This window comes from Meles meles, chromosome 6 (assembly GCF_922984935.1).
Source record: "Meles meles chromosome 6, mMelMel3.1 paternal haplotype, whole genome shotgun sequence".
In the NCBI taxonomy this organism is placed as follows: domain Eukaryota; kingdom Metazoa; phylum Chordata; class Mammalia; order Carnivora; family Mustelidae; genus Meles; species Meles meles.
Window position 1 is genome coordinate 108,952,268 of NC_060071.1, and position 26,568 is coordinate 108,978,835.

Here is a 26,568-nt window from a genome sequence, read left to right on the forward strand (position 1 = left end):
ACTGAGTTTTATTTCAGCACACCCTTAATAACTGATTTTATGCTCACTCTCTTTTACACTAAAAAATAAAAAGAGACTGTTAAAAACATGAAGGAAGAGCTAAAAACATTACTATAGCTCTTTCTAAGTAAGTATCATGTGAAGTCTGGAAAGCAACAGTGGTTAACAGCAGGGTCAAAGAAAAAATATCACTGTTCTCACAGAACAGTGAATATAGATTTCAGTTTCAGTTATCTCTTCTCTCCTGGTCAGCAAGTCACTGTCATTTTCAGTTATCACTCACTCAATCCTGCTGCACATGGGCACAGCTACTACTGCAGTATCACTTTTCACCATGTCATTTAGTTGGATTAGCAATGTCCATCCTTTTTTCCTCACCAATATCCCCTTCAGAAAAGACCTGCCTGGACCACAGCCATTTCTATGTTTCCATCAGAAATTTGTTCCTATCTTTTAAGAGATGGAAGTTCCCATTATGTACCATTTGCAAACTTTGCATAAATGCAGTGGGAATATAGTAGCAAATAACACTTGATTTTATTGAATTTCTATAGGTAATTGTTTTGGAAAAATCATTTAAAGCACTATAGTTCTTATGGTCATCCATCTTAAAATGTTCTACAACAGTAAGTACAGAAGTTGTCAAACCACAATCTAATCATTTGCTTACAACTAGAGTGAGGTGAGCGTAGCAAACGGTGTTAAAGATAATCAGAGTCATCAGGCGTTATCTACATGAAGCACAAAAAGCTGTGATTCTAGGAAGAAAAACAACTAACATTTTGTAAGAACAGAGGTAAGAGGAAATACGTAATATGGACAAAAAATAGGTCTTTCCTAGGGAAGAAAATTAAAGATTCTGAAAAACAAAGATTAAAAAATAACTTACTTTACTTAAGTAAAAAATAAAAAACTTACTTACTGCTATGGAGCAGTAAGATATCTTATCCCATTCCAATTCCTTCCAAAATCATACACTTCCCTAGCTATGTGGGTGATTTTCTTTCCTTTGGGAAGGTAGAAATCGAGACAGCCAGAAGGTTATCTGATAATTAGCAGTCTAATACCCTACATGAGTTCCTAAGTATAGTTAACTGTGATAGTACCAAGACAAAAATAATGATTCACAGTTAGCAAACAGTAACTCAAAACTTATGGAAGACATGAGAGAAAAATAAAACGAGTAGGGGGGAAAAGGAACAAAATATAAGAAAAAAGGAATACAGGGCATTTGGGTGGCTCAGTCAGTTGAGTGTCCAACTCCTGGTTTTGGCTCAGGTCATGATCTCAGGCTCAAGAGATCGAGCCCCACATCAGGCTCTTTGCTCTGTGCTTAGCAGGGAGTCTGCCTGAGATTCCCTCCCTCTCCTTCTGCTCCTCCTCACCCCCAATGTGTACACAACTCTCTCTTTCTCTCAAGTCTTAAAAAAAAAAAAAAAAAGAACACAAGATGAAGGAAAACGGAATATAGAAAAGAGTGAAGCAAAGGAGAAGAGGAATTCACTTAAAAACCGTTAGTCTATACTTAGACCTCAAAAATTACAGTTAAGTGACCAAGTGAATGACCTAGCAATTTGAAGACTTCTTCTTCCAATTAAAACCTCAAAACTTAAGAGGTGACAATAATACCAAGAACTATACAATTACCTGAGGATAATTTTTAAAAAAAGATTTTATTTATTTATTTGACAGACAGAGATCACAAGCAGGCAGAGAGGCAGGCAGAGACAGTGGGGAAGGCAGGCTCCCTGCTGAGCAGAGAGCCCAATGTAGGGCTCGATCCCAGGACCCTGGGATCATAACGTGAGCTGAAGGCAGAGGCTTTAACCCACTGAGCCACCCAGGTGCCCCAATTAAAATGTTTTTTAAAAAATGTAAAGAACCTAATTTCATGATGTAAAATATTACAAGCAATACAAGTCAGATTAAAAATATGCATGTTCAGGCATATTTTTTCCCCTAGATTCTAAATGCCTGCCTTGGCTGCATTCAGATAAACAGGACAACTCACATTGGATAAAATATCTACATTTGGTTTATAATAGCACAAATAGATTTCATAATCCTATAGGTATAATCCAAGGTAATCCAAGTTATAAAATTTAAACTATATATTTTTCATGTTTAAAACATTTATAACATGCATAAATATATACTTTTATATTATAAATATATGTTTATATTTAGTAAATATAAAATAAAACATTCCATAAACTATCCTGGAAAACAGTTCATTGTTCGAACATAGGGTGTGTGTCTGTATATATGTATATCTACTCTTTTGCTTAAAAATCACATAAATCTAATAAAAGCTAGATATAGCCACTGTTTAACAAGTGTTTAGGTATGATAATGTTCTTAATGCTAACCTTATCAATTCAACTTTATACTATAAATGTAACTGCTTATACTAATTATTTTTTTAAGATTTTATTTATTTATTTATTTGACAGATAGAGATCACAGGTAGGCAGAGAGGCAGGCAGAGAGAGGGGGGGAAGCACGCTGCCCACTGAGCGAGAGCCTGATGCAGGGCTCAATCCCAGGACCCTGAGATCACGACCTGAGCCGAAGGCAGAGGCTGTAACTCACTGAGTCACCCAGGCACCCCATACTAATTATTTAAAATACTGCTTTTTCTTTACAGGAATTTTTGTAAAATATGCAATTGTTTCTTCAAAGGTCTCTAAAAATTACAAATTCTATAAGCTTATATATTATAGTTCCTACTCACAAAACTGTGTTGCTTAATTCAAAGTAAACTTCAATAATACCTAACTTTTAACATTCCACTATCAAAAATACTCCATGGAGTAAACTTGGAATAATTCAGGGAGAACTGTATTTATATATTAGTGGATAATGTTACCATATGTATATACTATCTATAAGAATTTTTTCATGTATTTTGACTTTTCCCCATGGGAGGAAGAAAGTCAGCTAAATATCTTCCTTTCAAGACTGTAGAACAGCCAATACTTAATACTTATACCAGTATTAAGTGACTAGTGCTATGAAAAGGATTAATATAAACAATTCAGATTTTTCAATTCTCTTTAGTCCAAACTATGCTTGAATTCTTTATAAGAGCACTTTATTCAAGTAATAGAAATTAGAAGGTCTGCATTCCTCGTGGAGAAAGATACTTCAGCCTGTCAGTGATTTAAGTCAGACTACATCCTCACCCAATGGAATATAACCGTTAAACTATGTTAATATTAAAAGTCAACTATGAAAAAGAAATACTTATTAACAGTTACCTCAGCACTGTCAAAACACACATAATTTCATAAACAAAAATTCCAGACAATCCTGCATTAAAAATCTGAATATACACACTTCATCAGTAATCTGCAGCAAGTGTATTAAAACACTTCAGAACAATAAAAAGTTTTAATAAGTCAGCTACTTGGTGATTTGAAAGTAGTAATTGGAAAATAATAAATGTAGTTCATAATTTGGGCATTGTTATTAGTGATGCAGGTGCTTTTATCCTTCTGACAGTACTCACCTTTTCAGAATTTGTAAAAACATCAGATTTCAATTCTCCATCTAGAAACTCATTAAAGTATTTCATCAACTTCTGAGCCTCCACTGCCCGCTGTCTAGGTGTGTTTACCCCTTCCAACTGGTCTCCAAGGTGACAGACCTTGGTTGCTACATAGCTGATGTGCTCATCTAGTTCTTGGAAATGTTGGAAGGCAACCTAGGAAAAATGTGCAGAAGCATAAAATACAATCAGAGAATCCAGTTTATAAGTAAATTCATATCAAAACTAGACCATCAATCTCATCTCTACTCTCTAACTTAGGTAACTAAAGATAACACAGAAGTTATGTGTGAGCTGAACTAGAAACAATTTATGCCCATTAGCACTGCATGATCTGAAAACTTTGTAACAAAGTTGCACACATTTATACCTTTAACTGTAAAAATATTATTTTATCATGAACATTTGTTAAGCAATAAAAGAGTATCCTATTTAACAATATTCCCAGTACAAGTAAGTCCTAAACAATGATTCTGAAATCAACGAACTAAGTATTAAAGGGACCAGTGATTTGAACAATTTGCTTGCTATTACACTGAGTCAAAAATGTCAGAAATAAAAGGCATTAATTAAAAATAGAGCATTTAACATTTATTTCAAATATCTGAAGAGCAATGTTAGTATTAGAAATAAGGTAAGATGATTTTGCCCAGTTTTGAAAACATAAAAGACTATAACAATTATTCAAGTGAAGCAAAGGTAAATACTTCCTCACATATTCTTCCCCTTTTTCCAGGGTACACAGACTGTCATGTGGTATTTTAAAGTTATGTACAATGAATGCCTTAGAATTGCCAATAACAAAATTGCTGATAATTCAGTATGGCACTTTTGTTCTGACTTTAAGTTATGAGGTGAGGGAGGAAGGAACTGCAAACATTCACTAAGGACTTCCTCTGTGCCAGACACTGTTCTAAGCACATTACATGTATTTACTTATTTAATCCTTTTAACAACTTATTTTATAGATGGAAAAAACTGAGGCACAGGGAAGTTGTTTGAGATTATAATGCTAGCAAGTGGCAGAGCAGACAGTATCCAAAGCTTGTTAAATTAACTATTAATATTATTATTATTACCAAGAGAAAACTGCATTATAAGTATTTGGAATCTTATCAGTTTGACTACTTAAAAAGACATTTTCTGTCTTACGTAAATTACTGATTTTATTAAATATTTTTTCACAGCCATATATACTTAAGTGAAGTAAATCAAGTAAATATAATGTAAGCAGAAATCAGTTTGCTAATTCCTAACACTAAAGAACAGCCCCTGGGAGGCAGCAATGCTAAGCAGGACTCCATGAACTACATTTATAAAGGGCAATCAGGCTCCAGATAAGGCCCAAGCTGTAAAAGGGGTTCACATGTTCCAGATTCAGTTTAGGACTTAAGAATGGCTTGGCTGCTTACTTACTTACCCCAGGGCCAGGCTAGTGATTTGACTTTACTCCAAAATGGACTGAAGAAGAGTTCTGTATCCCCTCTCACTGTGACATTACAGTTCTCGTTTGAGTATATACCACATGACTTGTAGAAAACTTCCCAGATTAGGGGAAAAACTGATCCAGGCAATAGCTGTTCTGGTATTACTTTGTTTTATGCTTAATGAGAATACAAATGACTACTTAAATATCCAAGCTAATCACGAGCCCTTTCTAAAAATGCAAGTCTGCTAAAGTTTGCACTGTGACTGTACTGGATACCGCTCCAGCCTAAGAAGGATATACCACGATCACAAACCACGGATCAACAGCAAGTCAGTGCTAAGAGTGGCTGTTAATAATTCACTGACATGGGCGCCTGGGTGGCTCAGTGGGTTAAGCTGCTGTCTTTGGCTCAGGTCATGATCTCAGGGTCCTGGGATCGAGTCCCGCATCGGGCTCTCTGCTCAACGAAGAGCCCTTCCTCTCTCTCTGCCTGCCTCTCTCGTGATTTCTCTCTGTCAAATAAATAAATAAAATCTTTAAAAAAAAATAAATAAATAAATAATTCACTGACATTTTTCCCCAGGGATGGGAACAGTTGATAGAAACCTCAACAGTTACTATTATATGACTAGAGTTTTTAAAGAACTTAATAGTGGAAGGAAATAAGTGGAAGGAAATAAAGATATTATAACCTGTGTAAACTATTCATAGCTTAACTGTTTACCTGATTGCTTTTCTGGAGCTCTTGTACCTTCTTGGCAAATTCCTTGGCTTCTTTCTGACACTGTTGCTCTAGTTTCTCTACTTTCCTTTGAATCCTTTCATCCATTATCTGTAGTTCCTGAATATGATTTACAAATTCTTCTAATAATCTAACAGAGGAAAATCAGAGTATATATATCAATCCATCTATGAGTAATCATTAGGAACTGGCCAGTTCACTTGTAATAAAGTATCAATAACCATCCCCTGAAGTAGGGATGATCATGTTAATTTTCTCAAGAACATCTTTGGGATTATCTTTATGATGAATTAAAACCTCACCTAGGAAAAAAAAAGAAAAGAAAACCTCACCCAGAATCTCTTCCACTTGCCAGAATAGAAATCAATTTTATAGAAAATAGTCAAAAAGATAAAAATATATTTTTAATATATATAATATAAAAATATTTTAGACTATATAAAAATAACATTGTGCATTCCAGGGAACAGTGACTTTCTGTTTCTCCGATTTACAACTGTACTTAAAAAAACATATTCAACATGTTTTTATTTTAGAGATATAACCAACCTTTTCTAATTTATTACTAATTGGAAAAAACTTTAAATTCTTTTAACACAATAAAACCCTTCCCCTAACACCAGTTGAAGTCATTCTCTAAAATAAAATATAAAAGAAAACAAACCCCTAATTCTAATGCTTTTATCTTTACTGGCCAAGTATTAACTAAAATCCCTTTATACAAACTTTGGAAGGAATTTCAATAGTCACCTCTATTCCAAACACAAATTTGTACTAGATTGGATCTATGGGGAAAAAAAACATTTTTACTTCACCTTTTGGGATCAAAAGCTTCAGGACCCCCTCTAGAGCCTCCTCCTGGGGTTCTCCACACAAGTCGTTCAATATATTCATCTGCCACAAAAGGCTCCTAGTTTACAAAATAAATGTTCTTTAAAAAAGTTTCAGAGGAGATAACTTAACGCTACTTACAAAAATGAAAAAGGTTCTACTATGCGAGGTCTTAAAATGGAATTAAATTTCCATTTAAACACATCAATATTATTAAAATGTATACAGCTTTTTCATTTTAAAAAATGAATAGATTAATACAAATTAGAATATTAAAATATTAGAAAAGTATTATAATTAGTTAGAACATCCCAATGGAAAAATGACCAAAGGATACAATTTATAGAAGATATACGAGAAACATGAAATACTTGTGGCCTCACTAATCATCAAATAAAATCAAATTATCATTTTTTTTTAACCACACACACTGACAAAGTGGTTTTTTGGTAATTACAATATGCAACACAGGAGAGGGTAAACTGAAATTCACACACTCATGTTTTAGAAACAATGATAGGTAGAATATTTCTGAAGGACAACAGATAACGATTTAATAACATCAACAGTATTACAAATGCTTATACCCTTTAACCCAGTAATTCTACCTTTAAAATTCTAAGGGGAAAGCAGATATGAATACAACAATTTTTGCTGAATGTTCACTGAGTATTATGGTATTATGTATAATATCTCAAAATTGTTTCATAAATATTCAATAAATCATTATTAAAAAATAATGACAAACTTGCAGCATGAAAAACTATCTTCCTATTAAAAACTATCTTCCTATTAAAATTCCTAAAAAAATTAAATGCAAAAATGTTTACATATAATACTGATGAAAAAAGCAGGATACACTTTTCTCAATTTTCTCAGAAAAAAAGCATGAATTGTGAAAAAAAAAGAGTATTCAAGTAGAAGACCCAATCAAGAAACTAAACATTCAAATGTTCACCATTAACTGACAATAAATTTTTAAACTAATACACACTAATTTATGTACTTTTCATACTACCTTCTTTCACACAACTGGATATCATATATTGCCTCCCACCTAGCATGTAACTTAAACTAGTAGCATTTGCTGGTGATTCTAGTTTGAATTCTCCATTTGTTAATCATATGTTAAAACCATATTTTCATTGATAAACACTCATTGAACAATAAAATTTCCAGTGCCAAGCACTCTGTTAGGCTTTGGAATAAAAAGATATATTAAGGGACACCTGGGTGGCTCAGCGGGTTAAGCCTCTGCCTTCTGCTCGGGTCATGACCCCAGGGTCCTGGGATCGAGCCCCACATTGGGCTCTCTGCTCAGCAGGGAGCCTGCTTCCCCCTCTCTCTCTGCCTGCCTCTCTGCCTACTTGTGATCTCTGTCAAATAAATAAGTAAATAAAATCTTAAAAAAAAAAGATATATTAAAAATCTGTAACCTCAAGAAACTCACAGCCTAATAGGGGAAAAATTATAAAGAATGCATCATATGTGATACATAAAAGTAAGAATGTGTGCAAACTTTAATATTAAACACTTCTGAGTACATTGTTACCTCAACAGGTAGTTGGGCAACAGAAATGTGGTATTTATTAATTCAGCAAATTTTGCTAAGCAACTGCTATGTGCTGGGCATAGTAGTAGAATATAGATGTCAATTCAACAGACAGGGTTCCTGCAAGGCCTCATAGGAATGATCTAGGTAAGGATGCCAACAATAAACAAGTACAGACATAACTAGTTAATTGTGATAAATGTAAGCAAAAGAAAAGTCCTGGATCTAAGCCTACACAACAGGAACAGACATGATGGGAAGACAGGGAGAGAAGACTGGCAAGAAGTAGGCATTACATCACGCAAACTTTCAGAGGACCTAACACTTCAGCTGAGACTAGAATAAAGAAGAAAAATCAGCCAGACAATAATGGAACAAATACTTTTCCTATTAGGAAAGAGCAGATAGAAGTTAACCTATTAGAGGAACTGAGAAGTAAGATAGACTAGATCACAAGGACATCTGAACAAACATGAGAGGTGACAATTAAGGCCAACAGATAATAAACTTGCTCTTTTTTTTCATCATCTTCATCACCACCACCACCAGTCTCATGTGAGAGGAGGAATGAGAGCACGAATTTCAGTCAGGCTGGCAATAACCATTATGATAAGAATATGCATTGTGCACATTCTTGTCATATGTACCAACTTATATGTACCAACAAGAATAACATCTCACATAAATACTTTACATGTATTACTTCATTTACTACTCTCATTACTTCATTTACTACTCATTTACATAAGACCTGCAAAGAAGGTCCTATTTTATCATCACTTTATGATGAGGAAACTAAAATTAAGAGAGGTTAATTACTTAACCAAGGTAACACAAGCTGAGCTGAGATTTGAATCATTCTGTTCTATTGCTATGTAAAACTGAATGGCAACTATGGGAAACTACAAGTAGTTCCCTGTACCTAAAGTTAGATGGTAAGTATAATAGGTGAAGCTAAAAAGGTAAAAACTGCCACATGAAGGCATATGCACATCACTGAACATGTCTTTTAAAATTTCTACTTATATTCATAAACATTTCAATCATACAACCCACCAAGAATGCATACCAATAATTTTGTCAGACAACTGATACACTGTCACATGCCTATCTGAAGGCAGAATCCAATATCAACTTTCAAACTGGTTCATATTTTATGAGAAAACCATAAAACCTTTATGACTGTTAACATCACTAATTGCTAAAAGAAAAAAGTAAACATCGAGCAGTAAGAACACAAAACAATATAAGTAGGTATTAAAAAATTTTTTGTAAACTTTACATTTTACCTATAAAAGTCTCTTTTATAGCAGTCAAATAACTGAAAAATGCTGTCATATTAATCCAGTTTCTCTCGTAAGAATGCCATTATAGGGAAGCTATCTGATAGGATGAAGGCACAGAAAGTAAACAAGGTTGTTGGCTACTTTTAAAAAAAAGAACAGTTTATCCATGTGTTGACATGTTTGAGAATTAAGTCCTAAGGATAAATTAGATATCCCACAAAGGAAAAATTTGGCCCTCTGAAATATAATTAACTCATTTAGCAAACATATGATCATTTAAATAATCAAACCTCTTCTCTGTCTACTTCATTTTTATTGAGACAAAAGGTTATGTATGTCAAAAAATTCTTAATTTACATATATAAATTGGGAAACATTGACTCAAGATAAAGGAATTTGCTTAGAGCTACTTAGAACTTTAGAAACTCAGCTACTTCAAAACTTAAAATCTGACAAGCATATGAAATACTCCTAAATAATGTTGACAACAGCTAATTTTTAAGTACTTATTATGTGCCTAATACTTTACATACTTTACCTCATTTAATACAAGTCTTACCTATAATATAAGTCAATACCTATGAGGTAGGTTTTATCAACATTGATTCATTTTATACCAATGCAATTGTGTGATACAAAAAGGTTATTTAATCCAAGGTCACACGGATTTATCTGATTACAGAGTCCAAATTTTCACTTCTGGTAAAATCCAGAGTTTTTTCTTTAAAAGAGGCTAAATTAATTTAGAAAGTAGTCACCTCTTCCAAAAGTCCACAACAGTCCCATAAATAACTTTACATAATAATCATGTTCCTTTTCCTTGTCATATTTTACACATGCACATCTAAGTAAATAATTAATAATCATAGTTCTCATGTGTTATTAATTTATTATTCGGTAAGAATAAATTGCAATTTATTATGGCAATTTTCAACTTTCAAATTTCATTGAAATTTACACTGTTCATTAATTTCAATATACCAGTTTTATTAAATTATATATGTCCAAAAATTTATACATCAGCAGACAAATATTACTGACATGGTAAAAAAAACAAGCAAGCATTTTTTAATATGAAATATTTCAATTTTCTCAAAATACAATATTTCTTCATTCAACAAATATTCATGGAGGGCCTAGTGCATGTTACTGACTATTTTACAAACCCAGGAAATAGCAGTAAATAAGGCAGGAGAAAAATCTCTGCCCCTATGGATGTCATGAAAGGGAGTGACAAACAAATGAACAGATGAATGATAAATAAGAACTATGAAGAAAACTAAAGAGGATACAGTGATGGATTAAAATAGTTACTTGGCAGAAGTAATCAGGCAAGGCCTCTCTATGAAAACAAATTTTGAACAAAGACCCGAACACAGCTAAGGAATAAGCCATGGAGGAAAGCAATGCTCCAAGCACAGAGAACAAACCTGACATATGAGCAATGACAAGAGGCCAGTGTGACTAGAGCAGAGAATATTGTAGATGAGATACAAAAGAGGTAGTAGGAGTCCCAAGCTTATGTCAAGGTCTTAGAGTATGTACTATGATATATTTCCAGCTATTTATTGAAAAAAAGGCTAGGTTCCTGGAAGGGAGGACTCTCCAATATGCTAGCAAATATATGCAGTGATGATTCTACTACTCCTTCCTCCTAAAAGAGCTATGACCATTTACTTGAGTAACTGTGCACTGGGGAAAGGGGAACACTCAAACATTTTGAGGTCTGTTGTATATAAGGTCCTAGGTGATTCCAATACTTGATTGACTCCAAACATCATGGACTCAAGAAAAGGAGGTCTTTTGGGAACCAAGAAATAAACGGATTCTTAGCCAAGATCCAATGGCTCCACTAATCCAACTACTGGCCATTTCCCCAGTCTGCAAACATGTAACAGTGATAGACACACTTGATGGCTGATGTAATTCCCAATTGGGTCCTTGGTCCATAGAGTAAGAGCTTTTATAGTGGGAAGTCCAAGGTGTCTCTGAAATTGCCTCTACTCAATGTAGTAAATCAGGTGGAAGGGCAAAATTTAGTGTCACTCTTAAAGCTCTAAACAAGGATGGGCAATTTTTTTCTTAAGGAGCCAGACAGTAAGTATTTTAGGCCTATAAGCCATACAGTTTTCTTACAACCATTCAACTCTGCAGCCATAGTACAAATATAGCCACAGACAATGAATAAACGAAAGGGCATGGCTGTCTATCAGCAAAACTCTAAAAACAGCCCCATGGGCTGTAAGACGGCCAACCTCTTATCTAAAGAATGCTGGAGTTACGTTCTTCATAATTTTCTCACTTAATTCATTAGTGTGGGTCTTACCAGACAAATCCTGGAAGGTGATTATCTCAAAATCAACCAGAAAGTAGCCCATTACATGTGTCATGCCAGATGTAGTATCTCCTACCCTCATGGTATATGGCTAATGATTTGACAGATACATTATTTTCTATCTCTATTAAAAAAGAGGATCAGACATGGAACTGACAATGGTATATATTACAGTTTTGCTTCAAGACCATGTGAAATCTCCTACTTCTATTATAACATAATCTGTACCACTTGGACTTCTGAAGAACATCTTACTGATTCATCATATGTAACTAACATCATTGGAGAGGTCTTCATAAGATACATGAACTCAAGAGACTGCTATATACTATACAAAGATGCAAGGCCCACTGAATCAGTAAAATTTTAAGGTAATCAGGGGCATGCCAAGACATCTCACCCAAAATAAAGGACAATTATTGTACCTTGCACCTTCCACCACAAGGACACACAATACCTGATAGACCTTTCCAGGTTCTGAATGCACATGCTCTGGCACATCTATCAAGTGACATAAAAGCAGGAAAGGGCTGTGCATAAGTGGGGGCCAGACAACCAACCCTGCTGTCTGGGCCATACAATTTTAACTTTAATACTATAGTATTAAAGGAATCAGTGTTTACTAAAGGTATCAGTTTTGGGAAACAATGTCAAGTGGAGTTGTGGCAAGCCCCAGTAGGATAATCATAATACAGATCTCTGGATATTAAAGCAAGATCGTGTCATCTATAGCAGAGAATTATAGATCTTTGAGAAATAACTCCCGATGTGCCACTGGACTCTGGCAGAGATAGCACACCTAACCACATGGCATAAAGTGAACATGTATCCAGAACTTTACAGCATGAGATGGGTTCTTTTTTTTTTTTTTTTTTAGTATTTATTTTTATTTGTTTATTTACAGCATAACAGTGTTCATTGTTTTGGCATCACACCCAGTGCTCCATGCAGTACGTGCCCTCCCTATTACCCACCACCTGGTTCCTCAACCTCCCACCCCCCCCCACCCCCCTGCCGCCCCTTCATAACCCTCTGGTTGTTTTTCAGAGTCCATAGTCTCTCATGGTTCATCTCCCCTTCCAGTTTCCCTCAACTCCCTCTCCTCTCCATCTCCCCATGTCCTCCATGTTATTTGTTATGCTCCACAAATAAGTGAGACCATATGATACTTGACTCTCTCTGCTTGACTTATTTCGCTCAGCATAATTTCTTCCAGTCCCGTCCATGTTGCTACAAAAGTTGGGTATTCGTCCTTTCTGATGGAGGCATAATACTTCATTGTGTATATGGACCACATCTTCCTTATCCATTCATCCGTTGAAGGGCATCTTGGTTCTTTCCACAGTTTGGTGACCGTAGTCATTGCTGCAATAAACATTGGGGTACAAATGGCCCTTCTTTTCACTACATCTGTATCTTTGGGGTAAATACCCAGCAGTGCAATTGCAGGGTCATAGGGAAGCTCTATTTTTAATTTCTTCAGGAATCTCCACACTGTTCTCCAAAGTGGCTGTACTAACTTGCATTGCCACCAACAGTGTAAGAGGGTTCCCCTTTCTCCACATCCTCTCCAGCACACGTTGTTTCCTGTCTTGCTAATTTTGGCCATTCTAACTGGTGTTAGGTGGTATCTCAATGTTGTTTTAATTTGAATCTCCCTGATGGCTAGTGATGATGAACATTTTTTCATGTGTCTGATAGCCATTTGTATGTCTTCATTGGAGAAGTGTCTGTTAATATCTTCTGCCCATTTTTTGATATGATTATCTGTTTTGTGTGTGTTGAGTTTGAGAAGTTCTTTATAGATCCTGGATATCAACCTTTTGTCTGTACTGTCATTTGCAAATATCTTCTCCCATTCCGTGGGTTGCCTCTTTGTTTTGTTGACTGTTTCCTTTGCTGTGCAGAAGCTTTTGATCTTGAGGAAGTCCCAAAAGTTCATTTTTGCTTTTGTTTCCTTGGCCTTTGGAGACATATCTTGAAAGAAGTTGCTGTGGCTGATATCGAAGAGGTTACTGCCTATGTTCTCCTCTAGGATTCTGATAGATTCCTGTCTCACGTTGAGGTCTTTTATCCATTTCGAGTTTATCTTTGTGTACGGTGTAAGAATGGTCGAGTTTCATTCTTCTACATATCGCTGTCCAGTTTTCCCAGCACCATTTATTGAAGAGACTGTCTTTTTTCCATTGAATATTTTTTCCTGTTTTGTCGAAGATTATTTCACCATAGAGTTGAGGGTCCATATCTGGGCTCTCCACTCTGTTCCACTGGTCTATGTGTCTGTTTTTATGCCAGTACCACGCTGTCTTGGTGATCACAGCTTTGTAGTAAAGCTTGAAATCCGGTAACGTGATGCCGCCAGTTTTGTTTTTGTTTTTCAACATTTCCTTAGCAATTCGGGGTCTCTTCTGGCTCCATACAAATTTTAGGATTATTTGCTCCAGCTCTTTGAAAAATATCGGTGGAATTTTGATCGGAATGGCATTAAAAGTATAGATTGCTCTAGGTAGTATAGACATTTTAACAATGTTTATTCTTCCAATCCAAGAGCATGGAACAGTCTTCCATCTTTTTGTGTCTTCTTCAATTTCTTTCATGAGTGTTCTGTAGTTCCTCGAGTACAGGTCCTTTACCTCTTTGGTTAGGTTTATGCCCAGGTATCTTATGGTTCTTGGTGCTATAGTAAATGGAATCGATTCTCTAATTTCCCTTTCTGTATTTTCATTTTTGGTGTATAAGAAAGCCACTGATTTCTGTACATTGACTTTGTATCCTGCCACGTTACTGAATTGCTGTATGAGTTCTAGTAGTTTGGGGGTGGAGTCTTTGGGGTTTTCCAATATAAAGAATCATGTCATCTGCGAAGAGAGAGAGTTTGACTTCTTCCTTGCCAATTTGGATACCTTTTATTTCTCTTTGTTGTCTGATTGCCGTTGCTAGAACTTCTAATACTATGTTGAACAAGAGTGGTGAGAGTGGGCATCCTTGTCGTGTTCCTGATCTCAACGGGAAGGCTGCAAGCTTTTTCCCATTGAGGATGATATTTGCTGTGGGTCTTTCATAGATAGATTTTATGAAGTTCAGGAATGTTCCCTCTATCCCTATACTTTGAAGCGTTTTCATCAGGAACGGATGCTGGATTTTGTCAAATGCTTTTTCTGCATCAATTGAGAGGACCATGTGGTTCTTCTCTCTTCTCTTATTGATGTGTTCTATCACACTGATTGATTTGCGAATGTTGAACCAACCTTGCAACCCAGGGATGAATCCCACCTGGTCATGGTGGATAATCTTTTTAATGTGCTGCTGGATCCCGTTTGCTAGGATCTTGTTGAGAATCTTTGCATCCATATTCATCAGTGATATTGGTCTGAAATTCTCCTTTTTGGTAGGGTCTTTGCCTGGTTTGGGGATCAGGGTAATGCTGGCTTCATAAAAAGAGTCTGGAAGTTTTCCTTCTGCTTCAATTTTTTGGAACAGCTTCAGGAGAATTGGTGTTATTTCTTCTTTGAAAGTTTGGTAGAATTCCCCAGGGAATCCGTCAGGTCCTGGGCTCTTGTTTTTTGGGAGGTTTTTGATCACTGCTTCGATCTCATTACTAGATATCGGTCTATTCAGGTTGTCAATTTCTTCCTAGTTCAATTTTGGGAGTTTGTAGCTTTCCAGGAATGCATCCATTTCATCTAGGTTGCTTAGCTTATTGGCATATAACTGTTGGTAATAATTTCTGATGATTGTTTCTATTTCCTTGGTGTTAGTTGTGATCTCTCCCTTTTCATTCATAATTTTATTAATTTGGGCTTTCTCTCTTTTCTTTTGGATTAGTGTGGCCAATGGTTTATCGATCTTATTGATTCTTTCAAAAAACCAGCTTCTAGTTTCATTGATACGTTCTACTGTATCTCTCATTTCTACCTCATTGATCTCTGCTCTAATCTTGATTATTTCCCTTCTTGCATGTGGAGTTGGTTTGATTTGTTGTTGATTCTCCAGTTCTTTAAGGTGTAGAGACAGCTGGTGTATTCTGGATTTTTCAATGTTTTTGAGGGAGGCTTGGATGGCTATGTATTTCCCCCTTAGAACCGCCTTTGCTGATTCCCATAGGTTTTGGACCGAGGTGTCTTCATTCTCATTGGTTTCCATGAATTGTTTAAGTTCGTCTTTGATCTCCTGGTTGATCCAAGCATTCTTAAGCAAGGTGGTCTTTAGCTTCCAGGTGTTTGAGTTCCTTCTGAACTTTTCCTTGTGATTGAGCTCCAGTTTCAAAGCATTGTGATCGGAGAATATGCAGGGAATAATGTCAGTCTTTTGGTATCGGTTGAGTCCTGCTTTGTGACCCAGTATGTGGTCTATTCTGGAGAAGGTTCCATGTGCACTTGAGAAGAATGAATATTCTGTTGTTTTAGGGTGGAATGTTCTGTATACGTCGATGAGGTCCATCTGGTCCAATGTTTCATTCAATGCTCTTATTTCTTTATTAATTTTCTGCTTCGATGATCTGTCTATTTCTGAGAGAGGCGTATTAAGATCTCCTACTATTATTGTATTCGTATCAATATGACTATCTTGATTAATAGTTTTCTTATGTAATTGGGTGCTCCCATATTGGGGGCATAGATATTCACAATTGTTAGATCGTCTTGTCGGATAGTCCCTTTAAGAATTATGTAGTGTCCTTCTGTATCTCTGACTACAGTCTTTAGTTTAAAATCTAATTTATCTGATATGAGAATCACTACCCCGGCCTTCTTTTGAGGCCCATTGGCACGAAAGATGCTTCTCCATCCCTTCACTTTCAGTCTGGGTGTATCCTTAGGTTCAAAATGGGTCTCTTGTAGACAACATATGGATGGGTCCTGTCGTTTTATCCAATCTGCAACCCTGTGTCGTTTTATGGGCGCATTTAGGCCATTCACATTGAGAGTGATTATTGAGAGATAGGTTTTTATTGACATCGTGTTGCCTTTGAAGTCTTTCTGTCTATAGATTGTTTCTATATTTCTGTTCAATGATATTCTTAGGATTTTTTCTCTCTTATAGGACCCCCCTTAATATTTCCTGCAGTGTCGGCTTGGTGGTTGCATAGTCTTTTAAGCCTTGCCGGTCTTGGAAACTCTTTATCTCTCCATCCATTTTAAATGCCAGTCTTGCTGGATAGAGTAGTCTTGGTTGCATGTTCTTCTCATTTAGTACTCTGAATATATTTTGCCAGCCCTTCCTGGCTTTCCAGGTCTCTGTGGAAAGGTCTGACGTTATTCTAATGGGCTTTCCTCTGTATGTAAGAAGCTTCTTTGTCCTAGCTGCTTTTAAGAGGGTCTCTCTTGAAACAAAATTCCCCATTCTAACGATAAGGTGCCGTGAGGACTTTCGAGAATCTAAAATCTTGGGAGGAAATCTTTCTGCCTCTAGTACATGAACGTTGTTTCCATTTGTGAGATTGGGAAAATTTTCATAGACAACTCCTTCCACTATATCTTCTAGACTTCTTTCTTTTTCTTCCCCTTCAGGGATTCCAATAATTCTGACGTTGGAACGTTTCATGGCATCGTTTATTTCCCTGATTCTGTTTTCGTGGCTTCTGAGCTGTTTGTTCCAGGCTTCCTCCTGATCCTTTCTCTCTGTTTGTCCTCCAGATCACTAATTCTATCTTCTGTCTCAGTTACCCTAGCTTTTAGAGAATTTAGATTGGATTGGAACTCATTGAGAGCATTTTGAACATCATCCCTGGTGGCTTTCAGTTCTGCCCTAACATTGTGAACATCATCCCTGGTGGCTTTCAGTTCTGCCCTAATCAATTCTGTTTGGTCATCCATAGCTTTCTCCAACCTAGCTATTGCCTGGATAATTGTTAGTCTGAATTCCTTTTCTGACATATTGTCTATGTCGATAGCCATTAGCTCTGTTGCAGAAGGCCCATCCTCTGTATTTTTCTTCTGTTGGGTATTCCTCCTCCTAGTCATTTTGGTAAGAGATGACTAAACAGATGCAGCTGGACTTATCGATTGTGGTGCAGTCAATGTGCACCCTGGAACGCTTCTGTGCAATCAGGATTCCCCACCCAAATGAGAGAAAAACGAGGAGAAAAAGAAATAGAGAAGAAGAAAGAAAAAAAAAGGGGAAGAAAAAAGGGAAAAAAAAGAGAGAGAGAGATAGGAAAAAAAGGGAAGATAAAAGAGAAGGCTCAGCCCAAATGGGCCACAAGGTAAGATTTGTGGAGTATACAAACAAAAACAGACAGACAAAAAGAGTGATAAAAGTATATGACAAGAGAAAAAAATATGTATATATAAGCAAAAAAAAAGGGAAGAACCTCATCAGAAAGAACCCCAAGTATAAGGTTTATATATTATCAGGACAAACACAAATTCACAGAAACACTGACAGAAGGAAAAATTGGGAGAATGGTTATAGATTCTCAGTGTGGGTGAGGAAGGTTATTTTGATTCTTCCTGAAGGTATCTTGATGTTTTTGTTAAGGGACTCAACTTTCCTAAGTTACAGGGGGATTAGAAACTGGTTTGCCTATAGGGGTAGCATTGATTGGGGAAAGGGGATTACCTTGAAGTTTAACTCTATTATGTATAGTAGAAAATAAAAATTAAAAAAGAATAAACTAGACTAAACTAAGTTAAAATTAAAAAAGAATTTAAAAAAATAGAAAAACAAAAGAAAAACACGGGTGTATGTATCAAAAAGTTCAGGTTGGAAGGTTATTAAAGAATTTGATGTACTGGACATCTCAGTGTGATGGTAAATAGGTTAAAAAATTATCTGTATGTATAAAAAAAAAAGAACCAGAATATTGGTAGAGTTAAAAATAAAAGTTGTATTTATGAAGTAGTGGTGATTGTTCTCTTGTAGTCTTTTTTTTTTTTTTTCTTCCTTCCTGGTTGGTTTTCTGGGGGAGGGGCCTGCCACGTGGGTTTTCAGACAATGATGTTCCCTGAGTTAGGTCCTCTGGCTCCCCTCAAGGGGGTGAGCTCTTTTTTTTTTTTTTTTTTTTTTCAGGAAACTGTTTTTTTCAGCCTTTTGTTCTCTGGGGGTTTTTATGTTCTTTCATCTGCTTTCTCTCGCCTTGACAGCTTTTGATGGTTTTTGGAGGTTTAGAGGAGAGCAAACAGCACCCCAACCTCCCTCTCAGAGAGAAGCCTCAGACTGTTTTGCAAAAGCTGCTGGCAGAGTCGGTTCTGAGTCACGGTCCCTGGGGATGCAGGAGCTCCTCGTTGTACCCAAAACCAGGGCAGCGGTGGCTGTCTAGGCAGCTCCAGACCTCCAGAGAGGTTCCGAGCAGAGATCACACTGAGATTTTCCCGCTGTCCCGGGCTGGGAATGTCTGGTTTTTCCGGCTGCCAGAGCTCCAGGCTAGCGCCTATGAGCACCTATCCCAAGGGAGGGTGTGGGACGCGCGCGTTTCAGGATTGCTGTCTGGCCAGGCTCCCAGCCCCTCATGGGAGCCAGACCCCACTCGTTCTCGGGCGCGCTGGCGGGTCAGGTGCACTGGCGGCTCAGGGACGGAGACCTGATTTCTCCGCCGCACTCTCTCTGGCTCCGTGCCAGGGGAGGCTGTCCTGGGTCCGGGGACTTAGGTCCCTGACCCTAACTGCCCAGGTTCCCACTATTACCCCCCGCGATCCTTTGCTGTTTGTTTTTTGAGTGCTTTCAACCAGACTCCAAGTTAATGCTGGTCCCCAGACGCAGAGCACTCTCGTGTTGGGGTGTTACTTTCCGATCAGTCACCTCTGGTGGCTCCCTCCCCCTTTTGTTTATCTTCCGATATCAGTCGGACGTTCCCAGTCTGCTTTACCTGCCACTGGAGTCTTCTGCTCCTGTAGAGATCCAGACGTGTATAATTCTGATCTCAGGCTGATTTCATGGGTGGTCGGAGTTCTTTGGTAGGTAATCAGCTCACTTTAGGGTACAGGTTGAAATGGTGCCTCCTCCTACTTCCCCGCCATCTTGACTCCCCCCATGAGCTGGGTTCTAATAGACTCGCCAAGTTATTATGTCAAGTGGACTGAGGAACTCGTCATCTTAAGATGGATGGGGTAAACCCAGAATCAGACATGAACAAAACCAGAAAGCAAACTGCATAAGCATAAGCAGAAAGTCCAAACTCCCATGATCTCTACCATTATTGCACTAGCATTCCTCCTTCAATTAACATGTATAGCCTTATGGAGGATCTCTTACAACTAAGTGATAGAGAAGGAAAAAGCCTGAGCTTGGTTTGTGCAGAGTTGGCTAGGCATGCAGGTATCGACTAAAAATGGAAAGCAGCTGCAATTAAAACCTCACTCAGGCGGCCTTGAAAAGCGGCAAGAAAAAAAAATCCTCTCAACAGGCGAAGTGTTGCAAAACAGACCTGCTCATCAGATTGGGTGGACAGAGAATGGATCTTAGGTTAGCATATATATGGACTCAAAGACAATGGCAAAAGGCCTGGCTATGAGAGGAGAAAATTAGAAGACTGAGGATGGAGGAATCTGGGATAGAGGCATGTGGATGGATACATGTAAGTGAGCACAGAGTGTGAAGATCTCTGTATCACCAGGGGCCATCTACCATGGAAGAAGAATCAAACAACCAGGTAGACAAAATGACTCTACCAGTTGACATCAGTCAGCCTTTGCCTACCATCAGCACCCTGGGGACATGAACAGAGGGGACACAGGACAGAGACAACACAGCCCCAACAGCATGAGGTCCTACTTACTAAAGCTGATCCAGTTACCATCAAAGTTCAATATCGAGCCTAACAGTAACAAAGACCAACTCTGAGCCCCTGAAAGATTAGTCAAGCAGACTAATCAACCACGTAGTAGCATGTTGATTACATTAGTTCCTTTCCAGTCTAGATAAGTAATTCATTCTGACAGGAATAGAAACATTTGAGTTCGGTATGCCTCTCCTCAGAGGGAGTGTTGTTTCTGTGGCACTGGATCCCACATACCACATCACCTCAAAGGATCCACTTTACAGCAAAGGAGGTGACCATGGATCCAATGGTCATATCACAGACCACACCACCCAGAAGCTACTAGTCTGAAAGGGCATTGGAACAGCCTGCTAAAGGCACAGCTGAAGTTCAGAGACAATAACTATAAAGATGGAGCACTATTCTCCAAGATGCAGTATATATTCTGAATTTAAAACCTTTATATCATGCTGTGTTCTCACAGGAAAAACATGAGTCTGAGAACAATGCACAAAAGCAGAAGTGGTCCTGCTTAGAATGACTCTCAATTTGTGCTTTCTAGTCCTACAAGACCTCTAGAGAGAGGTCTGATCTCCGAAGGCAAAGATCTCTTCACCTGGGAATATAATAAAAGTCCCATTAAACAATAACTATGAGTGCTGCCTGGGCACTTCAGCTGCTTACATCCAGTGGATAAAGGCAAGAAGAGGAATGACTCTTTGGCAGAGGCAACTGATTCTAATCAGGAAGTAGGGCTGCTATTACATCATAGGTGCAGGAACAATATTTGTGACACACAGATCTCTTCGTGGAGATCTTTTGGTACTCTTTTGACCAATTCTGAAAGTACACAAACAAGCATAGCAACCCTGGCCTAAGAAGGGCATGGTAACCAGTAAAGCCACCAAGATTAGCAGGGGCATTAGCTGAAGGTAAAGAAGTATTAGAATGAAGACTAGAGAAGGGAAACAGAGACTAGAGAAATGAGTATCAGTTGTAACGAGAAACCAGACACAATAGTGGGAGCCACAGTTCACCCCACTAACCTCCTAATTTTCCCCCCAATTGGAACGTGAGAGGAGCTGCTTTCCAAATGTATAGGAAAAGGTGGAGTCCAGTGGCACAGGAGTGGTCTGTGGTAGACATAGTCATATGTCATCCAGATCTCCCTTCAAGAAGGGTCTTGTTCTAGCAGCTAGCAGTGCTGTGCTATCAGCAGAGAGCTTTCAGCCGGCAGTATTTTCAGGGATCACTTCAGTGGCAGAGAACCAATTCCCTCAATGTCATACTTTTCCCAGTGTGATCTAGCAATATCTAAGATAGGGATTTTTTAAATAAAGGCCTGACCACTTTGGTTCAAAGCAGGACAACTCTGACAGTTCATTTTTCTTCCAGAACTCCCCACTGGGGCCAATAACACTGTCACAGGGCTAATAACACTGTCACAGGGCCAGTACCATAGCTCTCTTTCTCCACAGGCCCAATCCTGCATCCTTACCTTGTCCCTTCACAGATACTCATCTCAAGGGTTCCTCCTAATAAATACTCTGCACACTAAACTCTGTCTCAAAGTCTGCTTTTCAGAGAACTCAACCTGTAACACTGTGGTAGTTGAGAGACAATGGTAATAGTTCAGATGAAAGTGAGAGTGGTGAAGGTACTAAGGAATGATTGGGTTCATGACATTTTAAAGGATGTAGTCATACAAATTGCTGGATTGGATTTGGGGAGAAATTTAAAAAGGAAATCATGATTACTCATGGAGGATTGCAGCCTGAACAACTAACTGTATGAATGGTGGGTGGTGTCATTTACCAAGACTGGGAAGAGATGGAAAGAGGGAGTGAGGAAACAACTTCTGCTTTGCATAAGATCTGCTGTGGACACCTATTCGATATACAGTAAGAGAAAATGCAGAGCACATAATCAGAAAAATAAGTTTGTATTACAGGGAAGAAAACAGAGCTAGATGACACCTAGGAAAGAGAAGAGCATGTCAACAACATTCAGATAGATGGAGGAAAAGGATCCAACAAAAGAGACAAAGCAGGAGGGATTAGTAGAAGGAGGAGGAAAAATCAGAAGAGAATAGTGTCCTGGAAGCAAAGTACAGATTTTATCCTCAAAGGCAATTGAATTATCACAAGAGTTTAAGATAAATCAGCTACAGCTCACAATGGAATGAAAGTTCCAAAAAAGCAAAAAGCAAAACAAAACAAAATGCTTTCTGCTTATAAAACCAAATAAATCCCAGTAACTTGCTCTCTAACATGTAACCTTGCTGCAAAGGCATTTACAATAAGAAAGAGAGCCAAACTAACAGATTTTAAGACTTCCAAATAACCAACTCACCCCAAAGGATTCTCAAAGACACCTGTAAACAATTCCCCCAAAAAATCTTTTAGAATTTCACAAACCTAAGTTATATCCTTACCTTCTATTTTACTACAGTAATTAAAAGCAAAAATTGCCCCAACAAAAACAAAAATCTCAGAAGTATACACCACATACTAAAACACTACCATATTAAGTTCAACTTTACATAATTGATTATTGTGTCAGTCTGTTAAACTGATTTTGTGTTTTTTACAACTGCTACTGGTTGTAAGGAAACCATGGAGTTTGTGGTCACTTCTACTAAAAATTAAGACATCAAGCTCTTGGACAGGAACATAAATCCCTAATTTAACATTGTTTCTTTGATAAAACTAAACTTCTATGTTTTCTTAAAGTATCTTTCCCAAAAATAGATTGAATGCAATGTGTTACAACCACCCACAAACGAAAAATAAACTGTAATATTTTCCCCTAGCCTAGGTTAAAAAAAAAAAAAGGCTCAGAGGATTTCACAAGGAAGTATTTCTGGGTCCTATGAAAGCAACTAACCCATGGATTCACAAATACTACCTATAAAGTATTTTTCTTACATTTATTGTGCATACCACTGCCAAATTAAGCTTTAAAACACTGCTTTCTTTTAGTCAGAAACTTCCTATGCAATTCCTAAGCTACTAAGCTCACACTCTTACATCCACCTTTAAGGTTCTTATCTTACACTTCCTACCCAACTTCTTTTACCTCCAAAATGAACAGCCATATTATCATCAGCTTATTCCAGTCTTCTCTTCACATCCATGCTATCTCTGCTTCTTTATCTGTGGCCAGGTAACTCATCCCACAAGGATACTCTTTCTCTTCCAACAATCTAAACGCCTTTTTATATTTACTCAAAGACCAGCTCAATTCCTATTTCCTCCTTGAAGAGTTCCATCCCTACATGACCTTCCCTGATTTTTTCACTTAAACCCCTAACAACGCTTAAAAATTCAAATCTCAACACAGAACAATACTGTCACTTCTATCATTTATTGTTTTATAATAACTTTTATAAGTTTCACTCCTCACACTTAAATTGAAACCAAGCATAGCATCTGTCTCATATTTCTCTTGCTTTCCAACCATGGTCAACAGAATAATACTGAGCACCACAGATGCACAGTAAGTCAAAACACTTGCTAAATTGGGGCCATGGCCAAATTTCATGCAAAGGATCTTGAAAAATCAAGCCTTGATCCACATATCCAAAACCACAAAGGCAGTACTACCACTCTACATTCCAAAAACAAAGAACAGGCATTCCCAATTTTGGAAAACTCAAAATTTCAATAAAAACCAAATATGAACCTTATGCAATTCTGGCACAGAACTAAATTTTATTACACTTAGCCTCTCCTTTTTAACCTCATTTGATTTGGTTTTCACGAGACTATGTGTTTTATGAGGGATTAATAGATGAAATACATTTAATAAGTATTGATTTTTTTTCTTTAAATCACTATAAACCCTTTATTTTGTGTCAGGCTGGCAAAGTGGAAAGGTAGGAAGATAAAGCACATTAAGACACTGAAATGGCAACTAAGGCAAACTCTGCCAAAATAAGTTTAAAAATTATCTGCAACACTAGGAGATGAATAGTTTTACTTATTTTTTTTAAGATTTTATTTATTTATTTGAGAGACAGTGTGCACATGAGAGAGAAAGAAAGAGCACAAGTTGGCTGAGGGACAGAGGGAGAAGCAGTCTCTCCACTGAGCAGGGGTTCCAATGTGGGGCTCCATCCCAGGACTCTGGGATCATGAGCTGAGCTGAAGGCAGAAGCTTAACTGAATGAGCCACCCAGGCGCCCCTACTTTTCTAAAGTCAATTTTAACATTCCATCTTGAACGGGATGCTAGCTCTTTAAACTATGATAAAATTAGCCAATTAATCATATTAGAATTATTTTGAAGATGATTAAATGGTGGTACTTAAGAATTTTATGAAATATTTTAGATTCTCTTATGCAAAATCTCTCTTTAGAATAGAATCTATCTCACTTCTGGCAGTAAAGTAATATCTGATTTCTATGCCCCAAAGAGAAAGTAACAGAATGTTATAGTATTTTTTTTTATACCACTCTCAAAAGAACCACAGAATTAGGTTTAAAAATTGCAAAACTAGGGGCGCCTGGGTGGCTCAGTGGGTTAAAGCTTTTGCCTTCGGCTCAGGTCATGATCTCAGGTCCTGGGATTGAGCCCTGCGTCGGGCTCTCTGCTCATCAGGGAGCCTGCTTCCCCCTTTCTCTCTGCCTGTTTGTGATCTCTGTTTTTCTCTCTCTTTCTCTCTCTCTGTTAAAGAAATAAATAAAATCTTAAAAAAGAAAAAAACTGCAAAGCTAGAGTGGTGCCTGGGTTGCTCAGTAGGTTAAGTGTCTGACTCTTGATTTCAGCTCAGGTCATGATCTCAGGGTCTTGGGATCAAGCCCCATGCTGGGCTCTGTGCTTATTAGCATGGAGTCGGCTTGTTCCTCTCTGCTCCACTCCCGCTCATTCTCTCTCTCTCTCTCTCTAAAATAAATAAATAACATTAAAAAAAAATGTTTAAAGCTAGAATGGTCATTAAATGTCATCTTATTCTAGTCCCTTCATCTAATTTTTATATATAAGTAACTAAAGCAATGAAATTTAAATCTTGTCAAGGTATTAAACCAGTATTCTAATCAGGGATTTTTCCACTCTATTATGGTGTCTTTTAAAATTATATAAACACATAAAATTATCACTTAAAGTATCTAACAAATCTTACATTAGCATTTCAAATCAAATATATTTACAAATTTACACATTAAATATACTTACACACACTTAACAAATGCCTCTGGGATCAAATTAAGCAAATAGATCCAAAGACTCGCTCACTTAAAAAAAAAAATTATTACAGATTTATTCATTTTAGAGAGCTAAAGTGAGAGGGGGCAAAGGGAGAGGGAGAGCAAGAATCCCAAGCAGACTCCCTGCTGAGCACAGAGCCCGCCAACACAAGCTGAAATTAAGATGTGGACGCTCAATCAACTAAGCCACCCAGGTGCCCTGGAATCATTTACTTTTTTGATTCATTACATCCCTAGAAAGCCAAGATGTATACATATGATAAAGTTAACTACATTCTGTTATTACTATTTTTATATTTCAATTCCAAGGAAAGAAAATAGCATCAGAAAAGTTAGCATAAATTTTTAAAATATCTTATATGTATAAATTTTTAAACTGTATACCACTCAACCCCTGACCACACCAGGGACTTAATATTTTACACTAATTACACACACACAGTCAATAAATGATCCTCAACTTAAAGACTTGTTCACTTCAGAAGTTCACCACCAGGTTGGTTTCAGAGAATTCAGACTACAAAATACTCAAATGTAAACCCACTATGCTTTAAGCATCTGCCTCTATCTCCACCACTCTAAGGAGAGTGGTAGAGGTCTACTAAATCTTGGTATAGATAAGAAGTTGATCAGCCCTGTTCTAATCACTTACTACTACATAATAACCACTCCAATAAATGAATGGCTTAAAATAAGAATGATGATGACTTTGTTCACAAATCTGCTATTTGGGCAGGGCTCAGCAGGGAAATCTCATCTCTGCTCCATGTTACATCTGCTGAGGCAGTTCAACTTGGGGCTAGAAGACCTACTTTCAAGCTAACAGGTTGATGTTGACTGTAGTCTGGGAGTTTAGTCAGCCAAAAGCCTGGATTCTCCCAATGAGCTCTGTAGCATAGTTGCTGGGTTCTGAGAGGGGGAATCAAAAGAAGGTCAAGC

At 37.4% G+C, this 26,568-nt stretch overlaps 1 protein-coding gene across 1 annotated transcript in view; it reads right to left on the reverse strand.

The window, feature by feature from the left end:
• The window catches only part of EXOC5 (exocyst complex component 5), a 70,556-nt gene that overhangs the window by 37,199 nt on the left and 6,789 nt on the right, over positions 1 to 26,568 (reverse strand). Inside the window, exons 2-4 of the mRNA XM_046009546.1 lie at positions 6,537 to 6,631; positions 5,704 to 5,851; positions 3,512 to 3,706 (exon numbers count right to left, since the gene is read on the reverse strand). Of these exons, the coding sequence (XP_045865502.1) occupies positions 3,512 to 3,706; positions 5,704 to 5,851; positions 6,537 to 6,631 (438 nt within the window). The remainder of the gene's footprint in view (positions 1 to 3,511; positions 3,707 to 5,703; positions 5,852 to 6,536; positions 6,632 to 26,568) is intronic.